We start from the raw sequence: 21,326 nt of genomic DNA, 5'->3' as shown, positions 1-21,326 counted from the left end.
TGATGTTTGTTACAATCAATAGGTCATGTGCCTATCTGCACATGTGAAATGAACCTGAAAACACTAGAAAAAAAAGTTAATACTGATTGCAGAAAAATGTATTTCTAAGGTGACTTTTCTTTACTTGTACAAGTGATAGAGGCCAGCAGCTGACCCATAACATATGCTCCTTCCAGTGTCACTAATAATGTTTAATGTCTTAAGATGCTGAGCAAAGTCTGTGTGGGATGAGTTAATTAGTCCAGTCCTTCCCTGGTGCATTTTTTAAATAGCCATGTTGACCTTGTGCATGAAAGGCCACAAAAGTAACCTAACATTATGACATTTGTAAGCACAAACTATCATAGTCTCATTATCACGGTATAATGTGCTGCTAAGCTGAATAAAATCAGGCCTATACAAGTTAAGGACAAAGACTTTCCACTTAGTTTTTTAAATATACAGTAGTACTAAGGCCAACATAAGTATTACTATTTACACTGAGCAGACAGAGTGGTCTGAGGGTATCTGATGGAGACAAACATATTCAAGGTTGGCCAACCAGAGAAATTAAAACACACTTTAAACATTATATTTGCAGCCGTATAGCTGAGTCCCTGGTTAGCATGTTAAACAACAGCTGCTCCTATTCTAGACAGAGAGAGCAAGAGGCAAGTGAAGCCTTGCAGTTTGTAACAGGCTCTTATTCCAAGGACTAATAATTCCCAAGCTCCTGTTGTTCCCACCTCACTCCTGCACAGGCAGGAGGAGCCAACTGGGTGAGGCACCAGAAAGTAGGAACAAAAGACATAATAAATCCGGGATACTGATCTACTGGGGCAGTGGGAGCTAGTGGTCAAGACAACATTTTGAGGTCCCAGTTATATATCTGGACTCCAGAGTGAACAGGAAAAAATGATACTAGAACCCGTGACAGGAAACAGTGGCTAAAGGACAGCTATCACTTGGGTTTAATGAATCCCTATTTCTGCCATATTACGATACTAGAAACAGAAGGAGCTTAAATAAAGGCACCCAAGGAAGGTGAAGGACAAAAGTCAACCAACCAGCTTTCCAGAACAGGCAAGGCCTTTTGGGGAGATAAGGAAGCCCATGTTGCAAATTTATCACAAAGCCCATTGTGGGGCTTGTGGTATCTTCCCATAGACTGACTTCCTCTGCTGCTGCCAACCACAGACACTCCTAAGGCCCTCTGTGACCACCTTGCCCATGTCTTCCTGCGAGGATTATAGGGTCCTTCCTTGGCATGGTGGACAAGGCAGCCCTAGAGAGTCCTTGCCTCACATGTACTTTTTAACTGTTTAAACTGTTTAAACAGGTGCATTCCAGGACCAGCTCACCCACTAGACCTCATTCAGAGGAAGGACTGTTCCTCAGACCCAGCCCTTTAGGGACAGTGCCTCCACTTCCTGCAGCTGCAACATGATGGCAGCACTCCTAGACCCCTAGGTTGGGAATAGCAGTGAGTTGACTGCTGGGGGCAACTGCATCCACCACCACAGAAGCAACTAGCCAGCCAGTGTTACAGTGGTGAGTAGCTTTATGGGCAAATGGATTCTGGAGGAGTTCTGAAAGGGGGTCACTGATACGTTGCTCCTCAACATCTGCCAACTGATGCAAACACCTCACCTTGGCTAAAGGATGGGTCAGCCCTGGTTGGAAGTCTATTGCTAGAGCTAGGCAGATGTGTCCCAATATGAAGCCAGGACAGGGAATCGCTTGGGAAAAAGAAAGCAGGTGCGCCAAGCTCTTTGGAGGAATAATGGGGTACAATAATATTTAATAATACAACATAATATTTCTTACTTGCTGGCATTAAGGAAGTCATGAATGGACGACTTTAAATAAATGTTTTGACTCCTTAACTAGGAGTGATAAACAGTGAGCTGGCACTTATCTAGAAGAGATCAAGAATGTACGTTTATTTAAACGGTATGCAATATTTTCCTTTCCTCTGTAACATCTGCTATTCAGTCCTGTACAGGCACACACACCAAATCAAGATGAAAGTTCAAAGTTAATATTGCAAAGGTACATGAGGTGGCTCAACAGGGGAGCATGTATCAACTCTGTAGCCATTTCAAAACATCAAAAACATCTACTGTCCCTATGGTACTGTCAGAATCAGGATTTGGAGCTTAATTACTTATATATATTATTACTAAGTGTTTTAAGGTGTAGAGTAGAGAACAGGAAGAGGCACAGAATTCTGCCCTGTGAAGGAAAGCCAGGGGGAGAGAACACCTGTTATCCTATCTTCTTTATTAAAATAGGTAATATAATATGTGAGTAGGCTGAGCATTGAAGCCCTTGTTGCTACAGAATTTATGAAAATAAATTTGTAATCTTTATTCGTATTTCTACATAGGTTCCTGTGAACATACCTAAGTGACATTTTCATAAAACTCCTTCTGCAAAGGAAGTTTAATTATGTTGTATACTGCCTAGGTATCTGATTCACACAGATTTTATCAGTCCCTGTTTGAACTTGAGCATCTTTTACATCAGTCAGCTAATGACACAGAGAGGCATTGAGTTGGACCATGTAATGAGGTGTATGCAGAGAGTTCTATGTGCCTTAACAAGGTTCCTTCTCAGTCCCTCCCTCCCCCTGCCCTCCGGTAATACTGCACCCACAATTAGACGACTTTAAAATGCCTTACCCATCACTAAATATAAAAATATACAGACTAAGAAAGCACAAAGACAACCGCATCTTCCCGTGTCTCCCCATAACAAATTAAGGTAACCTTTGTGCTTTCTTAGTCTCAGTGTTATAGTTGTTAGCCAGTCTAAGACATTTTGAATACTTCTGAATGTCTGAATGTCACAAAAACCAGAAGCATTGCTGCTTTGTTTTTGTTTTGTTTTGTTTTCTTGCTGCTGCTGCTGCTGCTGCTGCTGCTGCTGGGAGGTATATATGGGTAGTATCCAACTAACATGTCCCATCAGCACTAAGATTTCTGCACAATGGGACTTTCATCCCTGTACTCGCCCTATGCACACCCTTCAACCTCCCCAAATCTGCTCCAGAGGGTTGGGGGAACCCCTAGAACAGATTTGGGGAGTGCAGGGGGAGATCCCACCATGCAAGCAGAAATCTTTGTGCTGACGGGATGCATTACTCAATATTGCTCTAGATACAACCCTTTTTTGAAGCCTCATGCAATAATGTTATTGAAGATTCCCCTCATTGCATTTGAATATGTTTTGTGCTTTAATAAATCTGAGCACCTCTAAGAGTTTGCTTTACATAACTGTTTATTCAATCTTCCTCTTTTGTGGATTTATTGACGGTGGAACTTCCCCCAAGCAAATTAAAAGGTCACCAGAATCTTCTGGGCAGTAACTGGGGGGGGGGTGGTGCTGCTGCTCACCTGTCCTCTGCTCAGTCTCATCCTTTGTGCTTACCAGAAGGTGGGTGGAGAGGAAAAGTGGCAGTGAGGTTGGTGCAGTGCAAATGCACCAGCAGAACCGTTGTCGCCTTCTTACAGGGGTACTGGCTGCAGCGATAACTTTTTTGGCCCGGAAATGGAAGACACTACAGCTCTTGTTGCAGTACAAGAATATGTGGACTCTAGTTACTGTAGAGAAAATAACTCAAATATCACACATTTCTAAGGGTAAGGAAGAACTGAACATCTCTATGCCATTTGGTAGGATGCCATTTCTTATGTGTCCAATTCAGATATACAAAACTCTCTTCCCCACTTGCTGCTTGAAAAAAAATATTATCTGCCTGTTTAGTGAGAAAATGCAACCTCTGAACTGCTCCTGTGTTTGGAAACCTATGCTTTCTTTTTGTTCGCCTGTACCTATGACTTAGCATTAATAAAGAAAACTTACCGTATTTTTCGCTCTATAAGATGCACCAGACCACAAGTTTTTGGAGGAGGAAAACAAGAAAAAAAAAAATTTTGAATCTCAGAAGCCAGAACAACAAGAGGGATCGCTGCGCAGTGAAAGCAGCAATCCCTCTTGCTGTTCTGGCTTCTGTGATAGCTGTGCAGCCTGCATTCACTCCATAAGATGCACACACATTTCCCCTTACCTTTTAGGAGGGAAAAAGTGAGTCTTATAGAGCAAAAAAATACGGTAATTTCCAAAAAGTGGGAAGGACGCGAACATTCAGTGGACATTCTGTGGGTCGAGGAAACTGTAGCACAAATAATCAGGAAAAGTTAACATAAGAAGAACTTTCACAAGCACTCTTCTTCAGTGTGTGTCTGATTTCACTAAAAGAATTAATGCTGTTTTTAAAATATGCCAAGTCAGGTCCTGTCTAATATAGATTGATTTAACTGTGACGGGAAAACATCTAAATCCACTAGATTGGACTCTCAGGTGAAACAGGTTCAACCTAAGCAAAAGAAGAGCTCTCTTTATACACTTGCTGCATATTTTCAATTTTCTATCCCCTCCACACAAAAATGAATATTTTCTTCTTCTTGGATGGAAACAGTCTAGTGCCTGTCAAGCCAAAAGGGCTGATTTGCAACTTGCGCCCTTATCTCTTCTTTAGAGAGTCTTTCCCTCCATGAAGCTTCTCTGTTAAACCCTGCAAATTTGGGTTCGGCTGTACTAGGCACGCTTCACTTTACCAAGTTGTATGTGGTTCTCTCCATGTTTATTTTTGTGCATTAAATGGAAAATGTGCTTTTTACAAATGTAAGCACGTATCACACTGAGCAGAAACATATTATGCACCAAGAGGTCAGTTTGCTCTGGTGACATCCATTCTAGGTTCTTGGCAGTAGTTCAGATGTGGTCAGCATTTAGCAGGTGGCATAAATAGCTGTGTATAATTAACCTGATAGTTTCTTCCACTGGTATTTAATTGGGGCACTAAATCAAGAACATGCTATGGGCAGCAATATTGATGGAAGAGAAATGGCCATGCCATCCTACAAAAACTTAGCTGTTCCACCTCTAACAGCTTTCATACAAAACTTGTCATGGTTGAGGCTACATTGTGCATTGCCAAACAGCATATTGTGTTTCAAAGTATTTTTTAGTGGTGGCTGATGAGGCATGCTGGCACAGCCCAACACTGCAGGATGATTGGGGGACCAGGCAGGAGGCTCTCTGCCTGTATTTCAGGAAAAGAAAATACTGGTGTTTCTTTCAATGAATGCGTAAAATGTTCAAGAAAATTAATCATAGATCCAGGCATTGAAAATACATTCAGTCATATCTAAATTCAAGGGCATGTTCAGTAAATGCTGCAAACGCCAACATGTTTTCACATTCATGCCACAGCAAGGCCAGATTAACAAAGGACGATATGGTAGGCAAGCGGGCATGTTATTTTGTGGGCTCTCACCACCAAAGATTCAGAGCATGGCAGAGGTCAAACGTTTGAATCGGAATAAATCTGAAAGTACATAGGAAGAAAAGATGGCAAACACAGTATGTTTCACATGCCAGAGATTAATGTACCTGGCAGTAGCAAGATGTACTTAGGATGAAGATTCAGCATTTTAAATGCAGTTGAAGTGGTTTGAACACAGAGATGCTGCACTTGTCTCCATGGTGGCAAATGTGCATCCATACCACTTTCCCCATATGTAATGTGTGATGTCAGCCTTTGCCCAGGCTCAGACCACACAGGTTGAATACTGAATGCCATTCCAATGCCTGGGGCAAGATGCCACTCAGCCGATCCTAAGAAGAGTTTGGATTTAATATCCTGCTTTATCACTTCCGCAAGGAGTCTCAAAGCGGCTTACCATCTCCTTTCCCTTCCTCCCCCACAACAAACACTCTGTGAGGTGAGTGAGGCTGAGAGACATCAGAGAAGTGTGACTGGCCCAAGGTCACCCAGCAGCTGCATGTGGAGGAGCGGAGACGCGAACTGGATTCCCCAGATTGCAAGACTACCGCTCCTAACCACTACACCACACTGGCTCTAAATTAACTGCCCAGGGTCTCCATAAACCATAATCTGGTTTTGTAATACTTGTGACATTAGTATTCTAGTAAACTGCCCCCGAATCGGATCTGTATTTATACTTGCACTCAAAGCTGCTTCTAAATATGCAGACCTTAACTTTCTGAAGTGTATGAGGGAACAAACTTCTCATAGGCTGATAAATATCAAGGAGAATTCAAGGTAGCTGCAGAACAAAACAAAAAAAAAGTATACAGTATTTATTCCTTGGCCTGCCTTGATGCTACTTTGGGAGTTATCACTATTATATTACAAGAGCCGTATTCTGTCTGTGTAAATGCCCCACACAAGTTATAGCATGATTATCAAATCCCTCTTGATTATGGGAAAAGAGGCAAAATAAAGTCAAGAGTCTGGTGTACATTAATGCAAGGCTTGCACATTATGCACATCTACAGAATTCCAATGACTTGCACAGTATGCATTAACCATCAAAATACTGTTACTTTTAAAGATGGATTGAATCCTTGGTTTTTCTTGTACCGTTATTGTCACACCATATTGCGCTTCTTTTCATTAAGCTACTGCACAGCATTGTTATTTGACCCTCTGAATTCTATTGATATTGGTAATTTAAAGGAAATGGGCTTTAGTGAAATATGGAATAAGGAAACCCTAAATTTCAGTTCTGTTACAGTCTTTTTTTTCATAAACACATTTTCGCACAAAGGAAGTTGAGTTGTTTCCTGTTGTTAAGGTTCTTGAGCTATTCTTACATGGGGGGAAAGGGAGATTTGTTCATTCTGTCTTCAGAAATCCAATCAGAGATCTCCCATACTGCATCAAATTTGACCCTGAATATCAGTTATCAAATACTGAAAATTGCTGCTGCATATGGTCAAATTCTGGATGCAACCACATGTCATCTCACAGCTACTGTCAAATGTTCATTGCCGCAGCAAAATCTTTTCATGTCAAATGCTGATGGTGAATATAAAATATGTGCTTAGAATTTGGAGAACATTAGCACAACCAGAGGATATTCAGCGGATACACTCTTTAAAAAAACATGTATGATAATTTTGAGAATTTGGGCAGTAAATTCAATTAAACTTCAATGAAAGTTGGAAAAATAAGCAATTTATTCCGCTATGTAAGAAGGATGCTGGGGATCTGGAATGCTTTAGAACAGGACCAGAATTGTTAAGAAAGTACCAGGCTTGCAGTGCAGCAGCTGAAGAAGGAGCAAAAAGGGTTTTCTTGTGTGTGTGTTTCTTGTGGCTGATTAGCTGCTCTCCCTGTGCAAAGGTCAGAGGGGGCAGGGTTTCTGTTGAGGTAGGTGATTAGCTGTGGGAGGAGCTTATCAGAGCTTGCAGGGCTAGTCTCTTTTAGTCTTCTTTTAGATTTAGGGGAGCTAGTCTCAAACGTTTGTTGGGGGAGACTTAGGTTTTTTTGGGGGGGAGTTATTTGTCCTGTCTTCATGCTTTTTATGATGGAGGACCACTGTAGTCACCCCCAACGACACGTTCTCAAGATGGAGGGTGAGGGAACAGCTGCAGTCGCCTGCGGTTCCTGCGCAATGTTTGCCATCTTGCCAAAGGTTGCAGGCAGCTTTACCTGCAGCAATTGCATGTTGATTGCCCTCTTAGAAGACAAAGTCCAGCAACTGGAGGAACGTGTAGCTACGCTCCAAAGAATTAGAGAGCTGGAGCTCTTCTTGGAAGCAACAGAGTACACCGTCTCCACCAAGGAGGAGACAGGGGACTCCCCTGAGAAGGAGGCTAGTTCACCAACACAGGAGCCAAATATATGGAGAAACGTGACTCAAAGAAGTAGGAGGCCCAGGGTTCGCTCTGATTGTTTAGAAATACACAATCGCTTTGAGGTCCTCTCCCCTAGCATGGAAGACGAAGAACAGACTCCATTTGAGGATCTCTCCCTCATTACAGTCGATCAGGTATATGAAGACGAGCAGCAAAGTCAGTCCTCAGGGAATGTGCAGGCGACCTTGGAACGGACAGCTCATGGAAGAACCCCGATCAGACCTAAGAGGAGGTGTGTAGTGGTGATAGGGGATTCCCTACTGAGGGGAACAGAAGCAGTGATCTGTGGGCCTGACAAGATGTCTCAGGAAGTGTGCTGTCTCCCCGGGGCTAAGATCCAAGATGTAACTGAACGACTGCAAGGAATCATAAAACACACTGACAAATACCCCTTCCTCTTGGTTCATGTGGGAACCAATGACACTGCAAGCAATAGCCTCCACAAGATCAAAAGAGACTACGAGGCTCTGGGCAGGAAATTGAAGCAATTAAATGCACAAATTGTTATCTCATCTGTCCTCCCAGTTGAACGACGTGGCCCAGGGAGAGAGGGAAAAATAGTGGAAGTGAACAGCTGGCTTCGCAAATGGTGTAAACAGGAACGGTTTGGATTCTTAGATCACGGACTGCAGTTTCTTGAAGATGGACTTCTGGCAAGCGATGGGCTGCACCTCACAACGGTTGGGAGGAATGTTTTTGCCAAAAATCTCAGAAACCTCATCAGGAGGGCTTTAAACTGACTAATGTGGGGGAAGGAGACAGTGCTCCTGAAGGTAGGAGTCTATCAAATGATGAAGATGATCATCCAAATGTCATAGACCAAATGGAGCAAACAGCATGCAGACCTAGTGGTGGGAGGAAAAAATCCTTAAATAAGAGACACGGGGGAATGATTAATGGACTTCAATGTCTGTACACTAATGCGCAAAGCATGGGAAATAAACAAGATGAGCTTGAGCTCTTGGTACAGCAAACTAAATATGACATAATAGGCATCACTGAAACCTGGTGGGATAAGTCCCATGATTGGAATGTAATAATGGAGGGATACAATCTATTTCAGAGAAACAGACCAGACAAGAAAGGAGGAGGAGTGGCGTTATATGTCAGGGATGTGTATAGCTGTGAAGAGATCCAAGATTTAGAACCTCAAAGCCAAAGTGAGAGCATTTGGGTCAAAATTAAGGGAGAGAAGAATAACAGTGACCTCATTGTGGGAGTTACAGATAGGTAGCCGTGTTGGTCTGCCATAGTCAAAACAAAAAAAATTCCTTCCAGTAGCACCTTAAAGACCAACTAAGTCAGTTCTTGGTATGAGCTTTCGTGTGCATGCACACTGAAGAAGTAATGTAATGTAGTAGTAATGGGGGACTTCAATTACCCGGATATGTGCTGGATGTCAAACTCAGCCAAGAGCATAAGGTCAAACAAATTCCTCACTGGCCTTGCAGACAACTTCATTGTCCAGAAAGTGGGAGAAGCAACAAGAGGAACAGCCATTTTAGATCTGGTCCAAACCAATGTTGATGACCTGGTTAGTGGGGTAGAAGTGGAAGGATCATTAGGCGCGAGTGATCATGCTCTTCTGAAGTTTACTATACAGCGGAAAGGAGCAGCCAAGCATACTAGGACTCAATTTCTTGACTTTAAGAGAGCTGACTTCATAAAACTTAGGGAAGTGCTGGGTGAGATCCCATGGACAGTAATACTAAAAGGAAAGGGAGTACATGATGGCTGGGAGTTTGTTAAGAGGGAGATAGTAAAAGCACAACTTCAGGCAATACCAATGAGACGGAAACATGGAAGGTGCCTAAAGAAGCCAGGGTGGCTATCTAAAGAACTATTAACTGAGTTAAGATTAAAAAAGGATGTGTACAAAAAATGGAAAAGGGGGAAACCACCAAAGAGGAATTCAAACAAATAGCCAGCACGTGTAGACACAAAGTCAGAATAGCTAAAGCACAGAATGAACTCAGGCTTGCTAGAGAGCTTAAAAGCAACAAAAAAGGCTTTTATGGGTATGTTCGTAGCAAAAGGAAGAACAAAGAAACAGTGAGGTCACTCAGAGGAGAAGATGGTGAAATGCAAACAGGGGACACAGAAAGGACTGAACTCCTCAATGCCTTCTTTGCCTCAGTCTTCTCCGATAAAGAAAACAATGCCCGACCTGAAGAATTTGGAGCAAATGATTCAGCAGAGGAAACACAGCCCACAATAACTAAGGAGATAGTACAAGAATACTTGGCTAGTTTAGATGTATTCAAGTCTCCAGGGTCAGATGAACTGCATCCAAGAGTATTAAAAGAACTGGCAGATGTGATCTCAGTACCACTGGCAGTCATCTTTGAGAATTCCTGGAGAACAGGCGAAGTCCCGGCAGACTGGAGGAGGGCAAATGTTGTCCCTATTTTCAAAAAGGGGGAAAGAGAGGACCCAAATAATTACCGCCTAGTCAGTCTGACATCAATACCAGGGAAGATTCTGGAGCAGATCATTAAGCAAACAGTCTGTGAGCACCTAGAAAGGAATGCTGTGATCACCAATAGTCAGCATGGATTTCTGAAAAATAAGTCATGTCAGACTAACCTGATCTCGTTTTTTGACAGAATTACAAGCCTGGTAGATGAAGGGAACGCAGTGGATATAGCCTACCTTGATTTCAGCAAGGCATTTGACAAGGTGCCCCATGATATTCTTGTAAAGAAGCTGGTAAAATGCGGTCTTGACTATGCTACCACTCAGTGGATTTGTAACTGGCTGACAGACCGAACCCAAAGGGTGCTCATCAATGGTTCCTCTTCATCCTGGAGAAGAGTGACTAGTGGGGTGCCACAGGGTTCTGTCTTGGGCCCGGTCTTATTCAACATCTTTATCAATGACTTGGATGATGGACTCAAGGGCATCCTGATCAAATTTGCAGATGACAGCAAACTGGGAGGGGTGGCTAACACCCGAGAGGACAGGATCACACTTCAAAACGACCTTGACAGATTAGAGAACTGGGCCAAAACAAACAAGATGAATTTTAACAGGGAGAAATGTAACTTGGGCAAAAAAATGAGAGGCACAAATACAAGATGGGTGACACCTGGCTTGAGAGCAGTACATGTGAAAAGGATCTAGGAGTCTTGGTTGACCACAAACTTGACATGAGCCAACAGTGTGACGCGGCAGCTAAAAAAGCCAATGCAATTATGGGCTGCATCAATAGGAGTATAGCATCTAGATCAAGGGAAGTAATAGTGCCACTGTATTCTGTTCTGGTCAGACCTCACCTGGAGTACTGTGTCCAGTTCTGGGCACCACAGTTCAACAAGGACACTGACAAACTGGAACGTGTCCAGAGGAGGGCAACCAAAATGGTCAAAGGCCTGGAAACGATGCCTTATGAGGAACGGCTAAGGGAGTTGGGCATGTTTAGCCTGGAGAAGAGGAGGTTAAGGGGTGATATGACAGCCATGTTCAAATATATAAAAGGATGTCACATAGAGGAGGGAGAAAGGTTGTTTTCTGCTGCTCCAGAGAAGCGGACACGGAGCAATGGATCCAAACTACAAGAAAGAAGATTCCACCTAAACATTAGGAAGAACTTCCTGACAGTAAGAGCTGTTCGACAGTGGAATTTGCTGCCAAGGAGTGTGGTGGAGTCTCCTTCTTTGGAGGTCTTTAAGCAGAGGCTTGACAACCATATGTCAGGAGTGCTCTGATGGTGTTTCCTGCTTGGCAGGGGGTTGGACTCGATGGCCCTTGTGGTCTCTTCCAACTCTATGATTCTATGATTCTACCAGCTACACTTCTAGTTGCATGGAGAAAAAAAAAAAGATTATGTGTTACTTCCTTAACTTTGCTACTCAAGCTGATACATTGCCAGCTAATGTCCCTGTATTTGTCATTATTGATGATATTTTCTCTCCCTCCCATCTTCTCCCTTATTTTTGGTTTCTTTCTGCATAACTTTTGTTGCATATTCTCATTTGTACAATTCATCCCCTTGTTTTTCAGATCCTACCTCATCTTACAGGCCAAGATACTTGCCTTTCCTAAAATCAAAGTGTGTTTACATTTTTTTTATATAAGACACCATTGCAAATAAGCTTATATATTGCATAACAACCAAGGTTTTAAATTTGGATGGTTCGATCCTAGTTATGGCCAATTTTAATGGAGCTTATACAGATGACCGAACCACTCCAGGGGAACTTCTCTGATTGTCCCATCAAATGATAAGGAAGATTGTCCCACACATCCAGGGCAGATGTGTGGTAAAATGTATGCTAAAATTGTTATCTGCATCCACCCACAGATTGCAGATATGGGATGTCCAGTTTGTGCCTTTATGCACACAAAAAGATGCAGTAGCAAGGCTTACAAGCGCCTGGTTTACAAGTGTTCATTGGAATTGGCCAATTAGCTTGCTTAGCCATTTGGAGTTAAGTAATATTTTATATTTTAGTTAGTATTAGCTATGGCTCCTTCAGCACCAGAGATGATGCCTAGATCATACCACTCTTGGCAGATTTGTCCTAATTCAAACACTTAATGGGCTGGGGGAAGTCTTCACCTGACAGAGCAGTAAGCCCTCCCCTCCTCTTGCCGAAGTCATACCCAATTTATGTGATTCTCCTCCTCTTGAAAAAACAGAGGGGATTGCATGAATATGATACAAAGGACCAGGCATGCCCATTCAACTACCATGCAAAACCTCTTGCTGTCCTGATGAGCTGAGCCTCAGACATCATACTGTGTAAAACCTACATTCAGCAAGCTCAGCCATCATACAGCCAACTCAGTCTCCATGGACTCTAAAGGCAACAAAAGCAAGCCCACGATCTATTTAGCTCTTGTTCACAGACATGTCGTAGGTTGTTTTTTTGACAGCCCTAGCTCTGCTACTGTACCTGATGCAAAGCTCACAGATGGCCATTTGGGTCAGCCCCACAGTGAAGTAAGTGCCCTATCTGAACTAATTTTTATGTTAGCAAAAGAGATTCTGTTTCTCAACGTAACAAACAGCGGGGCTTTTCAGAACAGGTGGCCTTCCTTGTGATGAATCTGCACAAGTGGCAGAAATTTAGGCTTAGCATGTAATTTTGTTGACTGAGGTTCTTGGGCCTCATTCATTAATGAGGCACTAGAGAATCTTGGAATGTTCCCAAATTGCAGATTTTGTGTTTCTTCTATGCCTAATGATGCATTCCTTTCAGGTGCTGTTTGTAATTACAGCTGAATGAAGCTGTGTAAAGTAAGTTTCTGAGGACATAGGTTTCAGAGTTATAAATAGATACATACCAAAAAAATCATAGTAACAGGGTGGGGTGGGGAATAAAACCTACATAGCAACTTGAAAAGGAACCCATTTCCAAGGACACAGAGATTGAGACAGAGTTTGCCAGAGCAGTAGAAGCACCATCTCTGTTCCTTTGCTCATGAGGTTTGATTTCTTGAAAGAATACAGTTCCTGCAGTTATCCAGTCTTTTCAAGGTGCTAAGACCAGTATTTCCTTCTCTAAAAAATGAGGTGTTAGTACTCATATATGGATAACAAGTGCTGTAGGTGCAACCACACAATGACTGCGATTGGCAGCAGCAAAAGAGGTGACAGTTCTCAATACCTGCCTAATTTTAACAGTTAAGGAATTCACTGAAGGTCTCCACTTAAAAGGAACAGTATTAAAAATGCACATGAAAGTTTAGAATAAATTGCTTCTTCCTTTAGACTGTTCCTAACAAGTCAAAAAAATTGGACCTGACGTTTTCAAAACAACAGCATCAGATTAGCACCTAACACCAAATGGGTGCTTGCACAATTAAGGAAGATCCAGTTTTCAGTTTCAGAAGCTCTTTTCATGCTTCAGAACATTTAGTCAGGTGACGCACTGGGCTAGTCAAATAAGATCAAGGAAATGGTTGCTTGATCACATCAACTGGGCTCCCACAGGCAGTAGCTGCATTGCCAAAGCACCATGGAACTTAGCCTGGTCATGTAATCTCCTCCTTTCCTACTCTGGCATAGCTGTGAGATCAGAAGCATTTGCTTCCTGTGTTCAACTAACTGCAGTTTGTTGTTATGTCTGAACTGGGGCAAATGCCCTGGGGTGGTGCGTCCTGTTTCACTGCTGAAGGTGAAATGGAAAGTGCTGCCCCTGCCGCTGCCCCACGGCAGCATTCCTGACCCAGGTTCTGTGCGTCGGCAGGAAGTGGTGCGATCCTGCCAGAAACCAGCGCAGATGCTGGCAGCACTTCTCCAGCGGAGGGGGCGGGGCCCCCGCAGGTCCACTGCCTTGGGAGCTTCTGCCACCTGAGGCGACTGCTTCACCACACCTCATGGGCAGGCCAGCCCTGGTTTTAATTATGCCTTGTCTGAACAAGTCATGGTTTGCAGTTCAGACTTGTTCAGTTGAACCATTTAAAATAGCTGCAGTTCCCAGTTGCAACATAACAAACTGCAGGCAGCTAAAAACAGGAAGCTGCCTTAACATCAGGTCAGACTGTTTGTCCATCTAGTCTAGTATTGTCTACTCTGACTGGCAGTGGCTATCCAGGATCTCAGGCAGAGGGTCTTTTGTAGCACATGATGTTTGGTTCTTTAATTGGAGGTTTCTGGGGACGGAAACCAGGATCTTCTCAGTGCTTTGCACAGCAATGGTGCCTCCCTCAAAATATTTTTCAGGTATGACCGAGATAAGTTCTCTAGTACATTATAAGTTGTTGTTTTCCCCAAAGGCCTCTGTTGGTAAATACTTTTTTGCATAGTCAATAGTACCAGTCCAAAGACAGTTTTTATGCTTTATGCTCACAAATTATATTTCCCTCTCTTTAAGTAGATTTTATGGTGTATTCTCTCTCTCTCTCTCTCTCTCTCTCTCTCTCTCTCTCTCTCCCCACCAACTTTTACAGGATTATGTATATAATTATCCTTTAAATATCTGGAACATATGGGAAACTTTAATCCATGCAGAAGAACAGAGCGTTATAAAAATGAAGATGACTATGAACATTCAGAGTTTATTAATGGCAAGCTTCCCATTCCCCATCATGTGTTCTGTGCTGCTGAGTTACTGTGAAATTATAATGAAATCATACTGTGAAGCGGGTATCAAACACAACGAGGAAAAGGTTTCACTGCTTTACAAAGGATTTGCTGTTAATTAGCTCTTGTATACATACACAGTCAACAAAAAAGAAGAGCCTGATATCTGTAAAGGGATGAGTCGAAAGGAGAAATGCGCTTTTGTTCAATTGGAAGAAAAGGATGAAGAGAGTTAATATCCCCACACTGTTTCATGCAACCATCTCTCAGTGGGGAAGACTTGGCTAATTAGCTCCTGTTAGTTAAAAGGGGAAATGTGGAAATAAGAAAGACCTTCATTTAGGGTGTAAATCAGTACATACATCAGATTACACCAGGAAATATTAAAAACACAGTTTCCCCATGCTGACTACATCTGCCATATTATGATTGTTCATCTACTGGGAAAATAGAAAATTGTTCACATTGGCTTACAGGATTCTTTTGCTCTTAATTACACCTTGAATGCCTACTGTGAAAGCTGAAATGCTGGCAATGTTTTCCCCAAATACAATCATGATGCTTGGTTTTGAATTTTGTACCACACACAGTTTGCCATGCATCTGGCCCAACGCCTTTCATTTCAGTGCTCAGTAAAATGCAAAGCAAGAAAACAAACTACAAAATCCCAAGTGCTTACTCTAAAGTGTCAGGTAGTCACCACCTATGATCTGTTCAGATATCACAAGGTTGGGTCATACCTCAGTTGTTGAACACAAACATTGCAAAAAGGTCTCAGACCGGAGGGCTAGAAAGGCCTTGCTCTCCCCTGGCCTTTGCAGAGTAGGAAAGACAGTACTGGCAGATGGAACAATGGTCTGACTTGGTGTAAGGAAGCCAGTTTATATGTGCATATATGAAGTTTTGTATGCCTTGTAACTGTGAGATACAGCTGCCTTTATTGCACATATAAGTGGACCAGAAGGGACGCAGGTGGCGCTGTGGGTTAAAGCCTCAGCGCCTAGGACTTGCCGATCGAAAGGTCAGCGGTTCGAATCCCTGCGGCGGGGTGCGCTCCCGCTGCTCGGTCCCAGCGCCTGCCAACCTAGCAGTTCGAAAGCACCTCCGGGTGCAAGTAGATAAATAGGGACCGCTTACCAGCGGGAAGGTAAACGGCGTTTCCGTGTGCGGCTCTGGCTTGCCAGAGCAGCGATGTCACGCTGGCCACGTGACCTGGAAGTGTCTCCGGACAGCGCTGGCCCCTGGCCTCTTAAGTGAGATGGGCGCACAACCCCAGAGTCTGTCAAGACTGGCCCATACGGGCAGGGGTACCTTTACCTTTACCTTAAGTGGACCAGAAGCAATTTGTGTTGCATGTGAGTTTTATATACCAGAGGCACCCTAGTCTATCTTTTATTTAGTTATTTTGACAATTTGTACACAACTTAATGGCAATTGTCTTTAAGCCATGTAACAATATAAAACAAAGTAAGTTAAAAATATAAAATCAAAATTTAGGTAAAATGCCTGCTGAAGTTAAAAAAGAGAAAGGTTTCAGTCATACTGGAAGCTCAAAAGCAAGAGGGCTTGTCTGACCTCAACCACAAGTTCCATAAAATTCCCAGTACTGAACACACAGTTTCAGGGGATATGAGCAGTGCATCTGAGCCATGGGGGACCACTTACAGTGACTTCCCCAAAGCCCCCAGTGATTGGGCTGGGATATAATGAATTAGCCAATCCTTAAGGTATCCTGAACCCAGGAGTTAAGAGATTTTTAATTCATCTGCCCTCTATCTTGCCCTACTCAGGACGAAGTCATTGCCCCACCAGTTAATGTGGCTGGCCTCATTCCCCAACCCCAGTGTGATCCATGCTAATTTTGTAAAACTGGTTGTCTGAATGCCAAACAGCAAATGGTCTATCCCTGGAAGAGCTGTGGGAATGGGAAAAAGGAATGCTGGTTTTCTTGTGGCAAACAGCTTCAGCATTTGACATCAGCAGGATGTGGCCCAGATGACTGGACGGAAGCAGGCTACCATCTCCTAACATCAGGCAGGAGTGGGGAATTGGCCCGGTCCGTGAAAAATCAAATGCCTCCTTGCAGCAGAAAGTGACTTCAAGCGCATCAAAGGATGTGACTTTGAGGCCACTCTGTGGATGACTTTTGTTTAGTTTTGGTTGTTTAACGTCTGCACGAAACTGCTAGTTATGTTAATCTGGTTTATGTAGTAAGGTGCTGTCATCATACTGATGACACCCAACCCTATTTCTCTGAGGAAATGCTGAACTAGTGGCAGAATTTCCTTTGAAACAGAAGTGAAAAATATAACCTAAAACCCAACACACAGTTATGTATAGTTTATTCTGATGCTCAAGATTGTATTCTAAAATTAAACAATTATTATAAATTATTTTAATTGCTGAATGATAGCTTTTTCATGGTTACTGCCCCACCTCCTATTTTAGCCGTTCTCCAATAGTTGTGAATTCAAAGGGAAGTGAGTGCTCCAAACTCCCTGGAGGTTAGGAGAAGATGGTCTGAGAACCGAAGCTCCAGCTGCTTGAAAATGCCAGGCTGCACTGCCATACAGTCCATGCAAGTCAGTACTAATTTTCTCATCATGATTTTCAGAGGATGTGTGGTAATGTAGCCTTTTCCCAGTGTAATAAAGCGCTGTCATCCAGAAACAACTGTGAAAAGTACAATAGAAAATCTTGGGGCAGCTAGGTGGGTGGGTAACAACAGTGAGCAGGCTGTAACCCATCTGCCAACTCACAGAAGCACTGCCAAGTAACTTTGGCACAGAGTCCTGCTCTCTCCTGTTCTCCTTGGCATGTGCTTCCTAAGCTGGTTTTAGAGTTGATGGTGCCATTCTGTGCCAACTGCCCTATGCTAGGGAATTTTCAACTGGCAGGAAGTGAGCAACATCTGGCTCCTTAGTGTTACAAGTGAGTAAGACAATTAGGAAATTATTCATGCCCATAGTCTGCACCAGATCTATATGCTGGTATACACTAGTGTGCAATTACAATGTGATTACAAGCTCTAAACAGACAATTATATGTTTGGCTGAGTCTGACAATAGGGGGATCTTTAGGGGACTTCATGTGATCCCAGTCTTAAATCAAGAAAACAAAAGTGATCAAATCCAACCAGCAGTCTGGGATGCCTGAAATCTTTCTGACACCTGAAGGAGCTTTGCAGCATATCTGCTCAGAAGTAAGCACTGATGTGTCCACAAGGTATATCCCCAATGGACAAGACTGAAAGCCTAAGCAATTATGTTCTTCTGCAGCAGAGCAAAAGACTTTGGATGTCACACAGAAAATATATCTGTTGAGTCCCATTCCGCACTCACTCCACCTGCCCTGTTTTCTATGCCCCCCGTGCAGGATCTCTCTCTGTATGCCAGGAAGGAAGTATATGGTGGCACAATGAGTTCACTCAAGGGCTGCAATGCATTTGATTGGAATTTCTTTTGAAAATACAAATATGTGTTGCTTCTTGATGATTTGCAATAACCAGGGCTGCTGTATGATCTTAACACATAATTCAAATATGGTACCAGACTCACCATATATAGTCTTTAGGCAAATTTCTATTTTGGTAACACTAGTCCTTCAAAACCACACACAATTATTAATTAAATAAACAAACCAAAGGCATTTTCAGAAACACACACTGAGCATTTGTATTACTTTTCTACTTGAAAGACAAACCAGAGAGAACTAGGAACAATTCTTTATGAGGTGATGTTGATTTAAATAAAAAAATAAAGGTAACAATTAAGTTTTTAGGTTAGAAAAGAATGCTTGAAGCAGGAGGTCATGTTAACCAGTTTGAATTGCTGGATACAAGTTACTAGTGAAGAGTTTATATTATTTTCATAGGAAAAGAAATGTTGCAATTGCTCTGAAAGAATCAACTGTATTTTAAAATCAAACAGATAATTATCATAGATTTATTAAATTAGGAAATATTCAAGAAACTCAGATGAACTTTGCAAATTTTGTAAAAGCTGGTATCAACCAGCTATGTCTATGTTTGGTATTGGGGTGGGGGAGAGCAGGGAATAAGAGGGGACAACAGTTATTCATGTTATCAATGTCCAATTTCAAATTCAATAAATATAGATTTCTTTTTAAAAGGGAAATACTCAGAAACTTATATTTCATTTTTGCTGTGGTGACTGTCCCCTCCGCCCAAGAATCCTGGGTACCGAAGATTGTCAAGACGGTTAAGAGTTCCCCATGGACCACCACAGTGGTACCTCAGGTTACAAACAGTCCTGCTTACGAACGCTTCGGGTTACGAACTCCACAAAGTAGGTGTTCCGGGTTGCGAACTTTGCCCCGGGATATGAACGCAATCTGCTTCCGGGCCGCGGGAGGCCTATGCAGGGACTGCATGCCTTGGGTTAAGAATGGACTTCCAGAATGATTAAGTTTGTAACCTGAGGTACCATTGTACTCTCCCTCACAAAATGATTGGCTTTTCTGCGTAATCAATTTAAGACTTTGGTGAAGATATGGTGCATCTATATCTTCCTGTATTCAGTTACATGTGCTTCAGTCACCTTAAGCACTCTGAGGAACTTGTGAGGAGTTGCAGACAAGAATCAGTCTGCACACTGTCATTTTCCAGAGCAAACTGGTTAGCACGATTCTCCCCTACTGTATAAAATATAGAAAAGGGCAAGAAGAAGAACAAAAAAGCAGGGATGACGGATGTTACCTAGCGTGTTGTAGTAAAGTGGACTGGCGTGTCCACGGATAGTAAATGCAGTCATGACTAGAGGGCCCTCTACACCTGCAGGCAATTACAGAACAGAAAATATCATTCACCATTCACAGGGGCCATGCACACACAAGCGCCTTTGCCCACACATGGAACATGGGAGGTGTGGCAAGTGCTCGGCAAATACCTATCCATGAAACCAATGCAGTCCTCCAGGCGTGGGCCTATGCACCTGCAGCAAATCCCGATGGAAGGAAGGAAGGAAGGAAGGAGAAAGAGAGAAAAAACATGCATTAGCCATTGCGTCAGCAGGAGAACAAAGACTCTGCATTCTGCCTTGGTCCAGGCAGTTGGCTATCATTCTCAGAATTAACCAAGTTGCCATGAAATCACTGCTGGGAACATTTTTTCAGTGCAAGATAACAAGCAACAGAGAACAAAATGAGACTGGCCAGGCTGTGGTTCTTGAGCTACTTACCTTCTAACAGTTCATTGTGGCATTGTGGAAATGACCAAAGACATGGTTTACCTGCTAAGGTGAGAGGCCTACCAAATGCTATTTTCTCAGAGCAGTTGCTTAATCCGGCAGATTGATAGACAGTCATTAGTGACTGCAGTAGGGGGTTAAAAGACAAGAGGCACACAACTAAATCCATTTTAAAATCTTGTCTTAAATAGCAATCTGAGTAGGAATGTGCAATGAACCTAGCTGTTGGCAGATTCCTTGTTCTTTCCACTTAATTTCTTACCTTGTTTTCATTTGACAAAACTCCTATTTTTTCCATAAAAACTGCCAAAACAGGTGGCTGCAGTTGTCTTAATAGATGAACTTAACTGTATCCTACAGAAACTAGGTTCAGGGAAATTATAGCAGCCACGGAAAAGAAAGCTTCCTCTGGGGTGTGAGGTCTGGTTTTAAACACCACTCCGGGTATTAAAAGAAAGAAAGAGGATTCCGATGGGCGCCTGGCAGTTCAGTTGTTTTGGGCTTCAAGTGTTTGCATTTCATCCAGCCACTGACCTTCTGGCAATATTTCTTCTTCACATGCCCTCTCTGCAGTTCCCATAAAACTGTGCTGATAACGAAAGAGGACGCAAACTTCTACAGTTTCTCTTCTGCAGCACATCAAAAGAAGTAGAGCATTGGAGGCATTCTTTAGCTATAAAAAATGCCTTCCACGGATGCCGAAGAGTCCATTAGCCATCTAGGGAGCTGGCTGGCATAAAAGGGGAATCTCTCACCTTGGAGTCTTTCTCGCTTTTCTGCTTCACATATTCTCAAAGCTTCATGAACATGGTTGCATTTTTTGGGGGGGGGGGGGACCTCACCTGTTGTCTAAGTTGACAAAACCTTTCAATTTAAATGCACAGAGCCTTCTTCTGTTTTGTACGGTAGTTTTCTTTGGAAAGAAATACACACTTCAGAATAAAGGAAGAATAAAATAAAACGAAATACCCCCTACTTCTGTTGAGTACCTTGACTGATCTAACCTGATCTATACACGTAAAGGAGAAAGAGAACATTGTGCACTGCGAGGTGATGGAATGTGTTCCTTAGCCATTGTTCCCAAAATGCTCACATTCCTTTTATTCTTGAAATGTGCCTACCATACAAAACATCTGAGATGGGTTTGAAAGAGTGCCTGTGTATGTTGGTGACAGCTGTCCACGCACAGGGCCCATCTCATCCAGCATTTCTGGCTGGCTGAGGAACTAGAGTGCTGTAGTGAAAGAAAAGCTCTCCTGCACATCCAGGGCAAATCCACGGGGAAACTGGAAAAACACAGACTTGCAGAACAGGGAGGAGCTGGCACAGTTTTATTGAGGGTGATGAATATACTATACAGGACATTCCTGAATGAA

General features: G+C 42.8%; 2 protein-coding genes across 6 annotated transcripts in view; one reads left to right on the top strand and one right to left on the bottom strand.

Annotated features, from left to right (window-relative positions):
- Nucleotides 1–21,326, bottom strand: part of ERBB4 (erb-b2 receptor tyrosine kinase 4) — an 837,205-nt gene that overhangs the window by 168,052 nt on the left and 647,827 nt on the right. For 3 of the 5 annotated variants that reach the window (XR_014556491.1, XM_083704220.1, XM_083704222.1), the window contains exon 16: nucleotides 19,651–19,695. Coding sequence is in view for 4 of the 5 variants with exons in the window: in XM_083704220.1 (XP_083560346.1) it covers nucleotides 19,651–19,695 (45 nt within the window). In the remaining variant the exon portion in view is untranslated. Of the gene's footprint in view, nucleotides 1–19,460; nucleotides 19,536–19,650; nucleotides 19,696–21,326 lie in introns of all 5 variants that reach the window. The other 2 variants (XM_083704219.1, XM_083704221.1) reach the window with 1 other exon arrangement.
- LOC310831628 (uncharacterized protein) overlaps nucleotides 1–21,326 on the top strand; it is a 466,313-nt gene that overhangs the window by 43,308 nt on the left and 401,679 nt on the right. The window lies entirely within an intron of this gene.

The sequence above is a fragment of the Podarcis gaigeae genome (genome assembly GCF_964106915.1).
Source record: "Podarcis gaigeae genome assembly, chromosome: 1".
Taxonomy (NCBI): domain Eukaryota; kingdom Metazoa; phylum Chordata; class Lepidosauria; order Squamata; family Lacertidae; genus Podarcis; species Podarcis gaigeae.
This window is presented reverse-complemented; position numbering and strand designations above follow the sequence as displayed.